The 12080-nt window shown below is 38.7% G+C and overlaps 1 protein-coding gene across 1 annotated transcript; it reads left to right on the top strand.

Moving 5' to 3' along the window:
- Nucleotides 1–139: 139 nt before the first annotated feature.
- Nucleotides 140–11552, top strand: Mat89Ba (nucleolar protein 6 Mat89Ba). Its single transcript, XM_076123741.1, has 14 exons — nt 140–256; nt 418–1495; nt 1766–2039; nt 2526–2741; nt 3425–3529; nt 3761–3903; nt 4532–4720; nt 5369–5536; nt 8001–8301; nt 8701–8954; nt 9421–9632; nt 10311–10496; nt 10807–10908; nt 11398–11552. Exons 1-14 carry the CDS (start codon nt 245–247, stop codon nt 11527–11529), a joined length of 3372 nt encoding a protein of 1123 aa, XP_075979856.1. The 5' UTR covers nt 140–244; the 3' UTR covers nt 11530–11552.
- The last annotated feature ends 528 nt before the right edge of the window (nt 11553–12080 follow it).

Below are 12080 nucleotides of genomic sequence, written 5' to 3'. Positions count from 1 at the left end.
TACATTATCCATTAGATAGTTAACTTGGCAGAGGCTTAAGGCTTAGCTAACAATAGGTAAAGATAATGTTATGTCAGCGTGTAATGGAATGCATATGTCAAGTTTGAAAACCTGCTGTCACTGTCAAACTAAGTGTCAATGTCAAATCAACAGCACTGTCGTGCGCACGTTGTTTATACTTGTATAACCTATCAGTGTACCGTATTTTCGTATATTTCTGTGAAATAAATGTGAATTCAACAAAATGGTGAAGCGCGTAAGTATTACAACAAATTTACCTTCGCATATTTCACATTCTCTTTGCAATAATAACTTATTTCCAGTAATCATCTCACACGATCTTTCTGTGGTAGTTTTCAACTATTTTCTGGTATTTTATGTGAATGCTAGTATTTAAATTGTACGCTCCTGTTGTAGCCTGCAAAATCGTCTATATCTGAAGGGGATGGAGAGACTGCAGCAGTAAATGAGAACGGAAAACGGTCTTCCGAAGACCAAAACAAAGATGGGAAGAAACGTTTGAGAACCAAAAGTTTGTACCGTCAGCCAACAGTGAACGAATTGAACCGCCTGCAGGAGACAGAGAACTTATTCAACTCCAATCTCTTTCGTTTACAAATCGAAGAAATCATCCAAGAAGTAAAAGTGAAAGAAAAAACTGAAAAGAAGTTTGTTCAGTGGTTCACTGAATTAAAAACTTATTTGTTGTCTATACCTGAAGATGATACTGAGTATGATTTATCAGAGCAAGTTTTGTTTAAGAAATTAAAAGTAAAAATACCAGTGAGTGATCAGTTGAATAAAACTAAATGTGTATTCAAGTTTCACAAGTTTACGGATGTCGAAATTGTTGGTTCTTATGCTTTAGGATGCTCTATTAACTCAAAGCTGAAAGTAGACTTACAAATTACAGTTCCAGCTGAAACATATACAAAAAATGACTCCGTAAACTACAAATACCATAAAAAACGGGCAGCATACTTAGCATACATTGCGTCACACTTATCTAAATATGAACCGATTGAAGAATTACAGTATTCATACGTCAACAACTGTGAAACAAAGCCTGTACTAGAATTTAAGCCAACAGGAAAGCTTGGAAATCATTTATCAGTCTGTATAAATCTGATTTGTGAGAGTGATGCATATAAATTACACAGGTTTAGCCCAGAACGTAATAATTTAAGAGAAGCTTGGTTGTTTAATGAAAATACAGAGACTAATACGGAAGTTGGACCTCCAACACCGTATTACAATAGTAGTGTTTTATCCGATTTGACTGCAACTGTGAATCAAGAGTTTTTAAAAGATATTTTGCAAAAGAGTGACAATTTGAAACAAGCAGTTGTGTTATTAAAGATCTGGTTACGTCAAAGGAATTTGAAGATTTCAGGACATGTTGTTAGTTCATTGATTGCGTATTTTGTACAGACGAAGAGGGTTAACAATATTATGAGTAGTTACCAAATTGTAAGGAATATCTGGATAGCACTAAGTAAGTAATTTTATAATTGAATTTATATTTAGTCATCAAACTCAGTTAGTTTATGTTACATTATCTTTTTTTACTAAAAATATATAAATCCCTTTTAACCAGACTTTCATTTATGTTATTTGCATACATAATATCACGCCTTTTTCTGATAGGGGTAGGTAGAGGTCAAAATCAAAATATATTACTTAGAAACTTCTCTTGACTCATTCACATCCATACATCTTGTACTCTTGTCTTGTTATTACCATTTTTTTATTTATCTATTTACAGAAACTACAGACTTGGACAAAAAAGGTTTATCACTCCACAAAGGCCAAGAACCATGTCCATCTATAGAGGAATTCCACAAACACTTTCCCATAGTGTTCATAGACAAGACAGGCTACTACAATATCTGCTGGCAGCTAGGCAGAGGCACTTATTACGCTTTGAAAAGAGAATGCGCTCTAGCCATAGAGATGTTGGATAATGGGAAGATAAATAGTTTTATACCTTTGTTTATGACACCGGTTAAGCCTTTGATGCAGTTTGATCATATATTGAGGTAAGGTTATATCCCATAACATTTTTTTCCGTCAGGTAAACCCGTCGGGGTCTCTGTAAAAGGTCGACCCACCGGCTAGGTCCCCGCCGCACTGGGACTGCGCAAACGGGGTATGGTCCGCCGTAGAGCCCACTAAAAACCTGAAGAGTGTCCAACCGCTTCCGCAAAGACGTGCGCCGGGATAACCGCTATAAGCTAGTCCGCGAGATCATGCATTGTACCTTAAGGTGTATAAAATACACTCGCATTTCACTGTTTGCTATGTTAGATTTCCCACGTATTAGGTGCGAACCTATTGCCATATATGAAAAAACATGCTATTATTGAAAATATTCCGATATTACTAAGAAAAAAAAAACCGATTTCCACGACACGATAATCAAGTCCGACACTTCGTGGTCAGCAGTCGTCTACACTATCACCCAGACCGCAGAGGCAGGCAGTGCCATAAAGCGATACTATAAGATCTTTTATTCATTATTTCAGATTCAAATCCCTCCAAACTACAAAAGAACTCATTCTATCCAAAACTCCTAAGGAAACCCAAGTGAACTACGGTCTAGACCGTTTAGTGCTCATAGCTGATGTCTTATACCAGCTGTTAGCTAAAGGTTTGAGTAACAGAGTGGAACTTATACAAGAAATCACTGAAGGAGACTTCTCTTGGTCCGTCAAAAAGAGCTTGGATAAAGTAAAGAGTGGGTAAGTTGGGAATTTTAAACTTTATTTGTGTGACTATAAGGTTTGTTTTTGTTTGTTAATGAGATGTAGTTTGACTGGTAAATTTTAAATACTGTTATTAATTACGAATTATGACTATAAATTTCTTCCTTTTAAATATGGCTTTATCTTGCCTGTTAGGGCGCATTCGCACTATGTCGTGACGACAGATAATCGTGTAGTTTTAAGTGTCGTGGCTTATATGTTTAAATGGAGGTGTTCACATATAGAACGATACGAGTAGCTGTCGTCTACGACATTTTTTGCAGTGACGGTAGATTATCGTGACAGTGGAGACGGCTAGATACTAGAGTCACTAAACGATAAAATTGTTTGACGACAAACAGTCGTTATAAAGGGAACAGCTATAGACGACAGTCGTCCAACGATAAATTAATCGTTACGACATAGTGGGAACGCGCCCTTATACCCGAAGGTGTAGGCAGTAGTGAAGATGTTATTCCCATGTAAAATGGGGCGAGCCTATTCACTGAACTCCGGACTACTATTGAGAAATATTTTCTAATATCATTTGTAAAAGATCAACAGCACCATTTTGCTCGACCCTGGAATCGAACCTCAGACTTCGTGTTCAGCAGTCAGAAACATTCATACTACCACCCAGCAGTCAAATTAGATTGTACCTATTTTTTTATTGTTTGCAGGAATGAAGAGAAATTATCCTTTGGTTTAGTGCTGAATCCCGAGAATTCTGTAAATGTTGTGGAGAAAGGGCCACCTGCTAATTTGCCCGAAGCTGAACAATTCAGGTAAGCACATGATTATAATTTATATACAATCTGTATTATTATTATAATCAAGTAAACATGATTTGGACAAGACTTATAATAGGTTTGGCGTCAAAACAAGAGAGAGGGCTCACCAATTTGAACCTTATTCTTTACCGTACATGATTCAATATTTAATTATTATGGCTAATATTAATTAAATTATTGTACTATAGTGACCTATTCCTCTATAATTGTATGATGTATTTTCAGAGCATTCTGGGGCGACAAGTCAGAGTTGCGCCGCTTTCAGGACGGCTCTATAACAGAGACTTGCGTGTGGGAGGGAGAGACCATGACGGAGAGACGGACTGTCACCAAACAGATCATTGACTATTTGTTGAAACTTAAGTTCGGTAAGTTTACCAAAATAACGAAATTGGTAGATTCAGTAATTGTAACCACTATCATAAGTGTCAATATTTGACCTAAATTAATAAATGATTTGATTTTGATTTTGAAATTCTTTACCGATATACCACTTTGCAGATTTTTCTACCGATCTACCAATTAAGTGATGTTTTCTACCGATACTAATATGCCGTCAGTTTCTACTGATCTACATTGGTAGATCGCAAGGAGCTCGTGGTGTAGTATACAACAGCCGCGCGGATCAATCTCTGAGGTTAACTGACCACGCTTACTGAGGTGGTTCTGTGGATGCGTGACCATCTTATACATAAATTTTCTGACATTTTCTACCGATCTATTAGATTATTGATGTTCTCTATCGATTTATCCATTTACTTATTTATTCCACCGATACTACCAATTGACCGATCTACCAATTAGCCCATATTTTCAACCAATTGACTGATGTTTTCTATCTATCTACAATTTAGTCGATGTTTTCTACTGATCTGCCAACAATCTACTACAACAATACTACAATAACGTTTTCTAACGTTTACATACATACATACACACATAAAATCACGACTTTTTCTCATAGGCAGAGAATATAAATAACATGTAATATTGCAGACATATCTCCATCGGAGCTGTACCACGTGTCAGACCAGTGCGACAGCGTGTTAGCTCGCAAGAGCTGGATGTCGAGCCACGTGCTGCACTCGGACGACTCGGCGCTCAACGTGCTGCACGCCTTCGACGAGCTGCGGCGAGACTTGAGACAGTTGCAGCAACTGCCTATTGATGTTAGCGCTGTGTACGGTATGTATTATACACTCGAGAGGGTCGAATACGAGTGAATAATAATATAAAAAAATAATTAACTGACTTTAAAATAGGAGGTGGTTCTCAACTCAAATCGATCGTTTTAGAATTTTCTATCAAGAAAAGCTTAGTTGGAATTGCTGCTTGGAGTTATCTAGTTAATGTTGTGGACTTCGCAGAAAACATGTAAAGATGTAGGTTTTGTGCCCGACCTCTCATTGTTCGTGTCGGTTGTCCGTCCACCTTTAGTATTAAACGAAATTTTGTTTTCACGAAACATAGTAAGCCTTCTTTGTATTGTGCACACACGATAACAGTATAAATAAAATCTTGATGTCGGTTTCAATGCAACGGGCCACTGTAGCCCAATATCGGTTCAGGCAAAGTCAAAGGGGTTCAAGCCATCTAAAAAGTCTTTGACGTGGCTTAACGACTGTTATCTTGACTGATAACAACCGGGACCGACTTTTTAAGCACGGAGACGCCCACTTCGAATACCACTATTTGGTCACCCATCTATGGAATGACCGCGCCAACGGTTGCTTAACCCACAGAGCGTTTACCGACCAGTTTGCGCGACTGACTTTGGGCGCCTAGGGCAGTATTATCACGAGCAGTAATATTAAACTCTTATATACTTCGCAGGAGTATCGTCAGTGTTCAGCTACAGCGACCCCCTCCCGGCGCTCCCCCGCGCGCCCGCACACAACCCGTGGCAGCGCGGCGCCACGAGCCGCGTCAAGCACATGGAGCGGGACGGACTCGCTGTACTACCTGAGTACACGCCAGTGTGCAGAGCTGTTGTAGAGCTAGGTAATGTACCTACAAAAATAAACAAATTTAACCTATTAGTGTTCCATTGCTGGGCCATGGTCTCCTCCCGAAATGGCGGAGGGGTTAGGCCTTAAGTCCACCACGTTGGCCAATTTTGCGTTGGGGACTTTGCCCACTTACCTGGACTGTACCTTTAAAAAATGTTTTAAAGAACTCTCGGGCATACAAGGTTGCATCACGATGTTTTCCTTCATCTTTGGAACAAATGTAAATTATTTCAAATTCGCACATAACTTCGAAAAGTCATTGCTGCCTCACTGCTAAAAGAACTTTTATTATTACATAATAATATAATATACAGGGTGTAAATGACAGCTAACCGAAAACTTTACTGGTAAGTTTGTGACACTGTATGCGCGAAATTTACTCCAACGATATTTCTCGGAAATGATTGGTTCCCGAGTTAGTCATTTTTGAGCGTTCAATGTATAGTGAACAACGCGATGTATCTCCGCGCATGCCTACGAGATTTCTGGCGGCGGCGGCGCGCTGAGCGACGACATGTCGCGACGCGTCGTAGGTACGTACGCGTACCACCACGTCTATGCGCTCACTAGTATGCAACGCTATCATTAGATTAACAATCTTATGTATCGTTTATGGTATCGTAAGTAGGCCCGTATGTTACAATAGCTCATAGTAAAATTGTAAGTAGGTAGGTACCTACTTGGCTTACGTGAAATCAAACAATAATAGCAAAACGTAACCAATAATAAGGAAGTGCTAAAACAAATTGTTATCAATGTCTATCAACACGCAAATACCTGGTGTATGGCGAGAGTTTGAGTACCTTTGGATCCGGACGTACAGGTGCAGAGCACGCCGTGCACTTCCACGTGCTTCACCATACATAACACATCAGCATTTCTTCCTATTTACGAACACAACTGCACTTTGAAAACAATAACAACAAAAATAATAACAATAAAAACACTAACAACTCAAAACCGGAACAATAACAAGTAATAATAAACAGCAGTTCACACACGACACGACGAATAGGACATAACGAACGACACCGGTGAAGAGCTTCCGTCTTCCGCGAGCGAATTGCTCGAACTATCGATCAAAGAGAGCCGCCGGCGCGGGCGCTTCTCCGCTCACTCGCGCCGCCCCTCGCCCGCGCCACCCGCTCCCTCCGCGCCGTCCGCGCGCGCGCCGCCGATTTGGTGACGAGCGACGAGTTAGGATCCCAGCGAGAGATTAGATTCAATAAAATATTGATGTGGCATTACTATTTTTACTTGTCACAGTTGTTACTGGTTGCATTGTAGTTTTATTCAAATACCAAATAACATTACAAACATTATTGATGTAAGTTTAAAAAACTTTGATATTTATAACATAAAATCAGCTTAAAGTAAATAAAATAAACACGAAACGTTTATTTAATTAAACCATAAAAAATGAAGGTACATAACGATGATAACAATCAATATCCATTAATATTCTTATCAGAGAAACTAACTTATCATAATTCATAATCCCCGGAGAATTACTTAGCATCCATTTTGTCGCATCCCATCTATGTAACATCCACGCGCGGTCGCGGCGTCACGCGTCACTACGGCCATCTACTTTTCGAGTCGCACCGCGCTTGTATGAAGTATGAATGAGCGTGTAAATATCGAATAGAATTTTGCAAGAACAAATGGAACAAAGCGACAATACATGTTAAATTGTTTATTAGAGATTTTTATAGCGCTAAAGAATATCAATAGGATTTTTTGTTGTTCTGTATGTATTTGTACGTGTATTAATAAGATATCACACATTTTAAATCTTATGAATTTACCTTTTATCGGAGAGCGGGATAATTATGTAATTTTCATTTTTAACATAGAACAAATACTAAGTAACGCTGCATACTAGTGAGTGTGAGGTTGACAGCTGTGTGCGTAATCGTGTCTGTGTGGCGCGCGTAGGTACGCGGCGTGACGTCGACCGTCGCGGCCGGCCGCCGCCGGCGCGGTGTCGTTGGCCGAACAGCTGATAGCGAATTTATACGTTGTTTTAATCCATTGCTGTTTTTTGTGAAAAACAGTAATATGACGGTTTTTTTTTTCATATTCATGTTGCATTGTGTAGTATTAACGAAATAATACCAGAAAAAATAAAAAAAAACGCATAAAAAATCGGAAAAATCAAGAAAAAACCGATGAAAATTTTCAACGCCATAAGCACCAGAATCGTGTCTAAAGTCATTTTTTTTCGTTTTCGGTAGGCTGTCGTTTACACCCTGTATATTGGCCATGATCACAAGAATTGCCTGCCTGCACCGAAAAGACAGGCAAATTCAGTCAACCTAACCACGAGCTCTGTACGATTTACGTACATTCATTCAATTAGCCAATTACAATATTGCGCGTCATATATTATTGTTTACTTTAGTGTGCACTAATAACACTGAACACTCCTTAATTAAACCAACTCGTTTCCTCAGGTCACAGCGGCAAATGGCCGGGCAACATCGAAGCCTTCCGTTGCCTCAAAGCGGCCTTCCACCTGCAAATAGCAGAACGTCTCACCAAGCAGTACTCTCTCCCTGCACAGGCCTATCGTACTCACATCGATGTCTTAAAGAATGGCATCGTCTTCCGCTTAGAAATAGCTCATCCGAAAGAGATCACTCTCGCTCGGAGAGAGATTGAGAAGGGCGTGGTGAAGTTCAGAGAGAATGAAGAGAGTGTTAGATTGCAGTTAGATACTGTGGTTATGCCACGGTTAAGAGGAGCGTTGCATGGGTAAGTAGATTTAAAGTTTTATGTAATAAATATATTATTTTTGTATGGTTTTGTTGCCTGAATGGTATACGACTGTAAATCATGATGGTTTTGATTGAATAGTTGGCAAAAGTGCTATTGATGAATTTACAAAAATAGTTGCCTGATATTTGGTTAAGTTTTTTTTGTAATATGCTCGCGTTATTATTTATTATGGAATATTTAAAAAAAGACGGCAAATAGATGTAAAGTATAAAATGAAATAAAAATTGTTAAAAATATGTTTTATTTAAATATGTTAACTCATATTTTCGAAAAAAAATCGTTCATTATTTAGTTCAAACGCGTGACAGTTTGAGTGGCGCCTTATATATTCCTAAAGTAGAATATACCACTAAAAAAACCGTTCTCTTTTTTCAGTTTACACCAAAAGCACCCATCATTCGGTCCGACAGTGTGTTTATTCAAGCGCTGGTTATCAGCCCACCTGCTGTCCCCCCCTCACTTCCCCCCCTCGGTGGCGGAGCTGGTGGTAGCGGCCGTGTTCCTGCTCCCCCACCCCACGGTACCTCCCGCCTCCCCCTCTATAGGACTAGTGAGGGTGTTGGACAAAGTGGCACATTTCGACTGGGCCACTGAATTGATCGTACTGGATTTCAATGAAGATATGACAAGTGAGTGTTATTTGAAAATAACTGATGTATTAAAGTTTATTCTTGGAGGAACCAGAGAATCTACAAAAAGACTGAAGTTTTAACTATGTGAAAAAGACGTGATCTTATGTTTGTATGTATATTGTGTTCTCTGACCTCTGTATATCCCTATAAAGAAAACGTGATTTTATCGTGTGTGAATGTATATTATGAAGATCGTACAAAAAATGTTATGATGTGAAATTTATTCTACTGTCCTGATGACCCTACTAACTACGCCACGATGTTTGCATTTTAAAGTTCTATTCTAGATTTTTATATTTTTACTTTATAGTGTGCAACTCTGAATTTACCTTCTGTTTTTAGGTTAATTACCAGAGTTAATACGATTTTACTTTACGTGGCTTAACGTCTCGACAAAAAACTAAACAGGCCCTAGTCGCCATTAATAACCATCAATACATGACAATAAATCTAAATGTTATAGGGGAAGAAATAACACAATTAGAGCAGCAATTCTCAACGTCAGAAGATCGTCCGTCCATGTGTATAGTGACGTCACACGACGGCCCCGCGCCGGCCGCGTGTGTCCGCGCGGGCCCCTCCCGCCACGTGTTAGCTCGGGCGCGGGGCCTCGCCACTAGTACACTCAAGTATCTCCACAATGCAGTGCTGAATGATACTAAGGATAATGTTTTGGTAAGTTTATAAGATTGTTCAGATTCATCTAGATAGGTGGGTAAATATCGTCACACAATGGATGCCTGGAGGGCGACAACGTCGAGGCAGGCCGAGAAAACGTTGACGTGACAATTAGGGTACTTATTTGCAAGGGTGATAGGAAATGGATAGAGACCTGTGGAGGAGTTTGGGGGAAATCTTTGCCCGATAATGAGTATAAGTTAAAAAATAAATAAATAATAGTCTAATTTTATATCAAGTCGATTAGGCTACATACATATTAGGTCGGTTCAGTAGTATTAATTGAACAACAATTAGTTTATTTTCAAAAATATACAATTCTAACTTCTGCCCGCAACTTTGCCCGCGCGAAGATATTTCCCGATTTAAAAATTATCCTATATTATTATGTAATTCCAGGTTATAAACTATCAGTGTACCGAATTTTATTAAAATCCATCCAGTACATTTTTCAAGAAAACCATCACACACAAACCATGACATTTATGATAATTATATTAGATTTTTTAAAGACAACTCCCGCATTAAGAATAACTCTTGTGTCGCTGGGACTATAACAAACAACGGACACGACCTCCCGTCGCAATGGTAGCGGCGTGGCGACCTACACCTCTGCTAAAGTTACTGAGTAGGATAATTTAAACAGGAACTACAAGTGTGCTTTCTTATTACCAGAACATATTCGTGCCATCTCTGTCGGGCTACAACGTGTTAATCCACCTGCACTCGTCACTGGTGCCGCACTGCACCGAGCGCGTGGAGCACAAGCCCCGCCTCGCGGTGTTGCCCGACAAACTGGCCGATGACGTCATACCCGTCGTAGAGTTCCATCCCGTGCTTCAGTACTTGGACGAGTTGAGGGTAAGTCGCTTTATTTATATACTACCCTAAAATGGTTGCTTATAAAAAAAAATAGCTTAACATAACATTACGCTTAAACATGTAGGTATTTCATACATATTACATGTTATACATATAACATGTTTGACCTTTGTAATACTCACGTCTGCAGACTCCGCCCTATCTTTGAGTATTATTCAAGTATAAATAACAAAAATGGCCAATAGAACTTTGCCCGAATCGGTAATCGAACCTAAGAGCTTATAATAATGTAGACACTATTGACCGTGCCTCGGAAATATAAGTGTATTTTTTTTTATGTATATTTCAGAGTGCATACGGAGACTTCGCATTGTTCTTCCACGATTTATACGGCGGTGATGTGATCGCTGTGTTGTGGAAACCAGACATTAATGAAGACAGAGAATTTCAGGTAATAATTAATACATACATACATTAATACATACATACATACATACATACATCCATCAGTAAATAGATCCATACACAGCGAAATTGTGAAATTAGACATCCCAGGACTTGAAAATGCGACAAAGGGTGTGGAATTTCAATTTTTTTTTGATGTCTTTTATTGTTGAACTGAGTGATATGGATTTTTATTTTTACTTTTCCCAGAATTGGTATGACTTGGCCTTTCATCCGGTCTCAGATTATCGTTGAGTTTTGGGACATCCTGTATAAGTGCATGCGTCCGTCATCACATACTTTCGCACCTATAATATTAAAAATAAATAAATGTAACCCATTACTGTCCCACTGCTGGGCAAGGGTCTTCTCCCGTAATGAGGAAAGAGTTAGGCCTTAAGTCCACCACGCTGGCCAATAGTAGTTCAAAGTCACCAACCTATAATATCAGTTGAAAAAAATATATTCGTAATAAAATTATTGTATTTTTTTTCAGTTGACGAACGCGAATGCTCTGAAACCGGTGTCAGTTTCAGGAGAGGTTAAGTACAGAGTGAATGTCGAAGCGATTGTGGAAGACTTCAGAATATTAGGCGAGGGACTCGTTAAAGATATTACTGTTAATTAAAATAGTTGTATAAATAAATATATTTCAATTCTGAACATTTTTTTATTAATAAAAAATACCCGATTTGTATATAAAGATAAACAGGGTAGGTGTTTTCACTCCTGTTTGCTTGTCACGAAAAAAGCAGCTGATTTTTTATTACTCCTACCCCTAAGAGGCTAAAATAGGAGACGCAAGTGTATAGGAAAGTTTTTGGAGCGTAAAACTTTCTGTATATCCATGTTTGAACTTCAAATAAGCAGGGTAGGCTGGTTCTCTTCTGTTTCTGATCGAATAAAGAGAAGACGTTATCTACTTTCTTATACATTTTATTATATGATGTCGATTTCAAGATTGCAATAATAAATAATATATAATACCCAGCAATTTTAAATAGGTGGCTACTATATGAAAAATCTTGAATTTTTTTATTCGGTCGGATTTTTTGGGTACAAACATGACCAGTCTATGTAGAGGCTATCAATTGGTGTGGTCAATTGTTCTATCACGTAAAAACATCGCTTCTAAAGATTGATGCGGAGAAAAATCCATAAAATACTCACTCTGATATG

Source organism: Anticarsia gemmatalis, chromosome 15 (assembly GCF_050436995.1).
Source record: "Anticarsia gemmatalis isolate Benzon Research Colony breed Stoneville strain chromosome 15, ilAntGemm2 primary, whole genome shotgun sequence".
NCBI lineage: Eukaryota > Metazoa > Arthropoda > Insecta > Lepidoptera > Erebidae > Anticarsia > Anticarsia gemmatalis.
The sequence above is the reverse complement of the archived record's forward strand: the minus strand, read 5'-3'. Positions and strand labels throughout refer to the sequence as shown.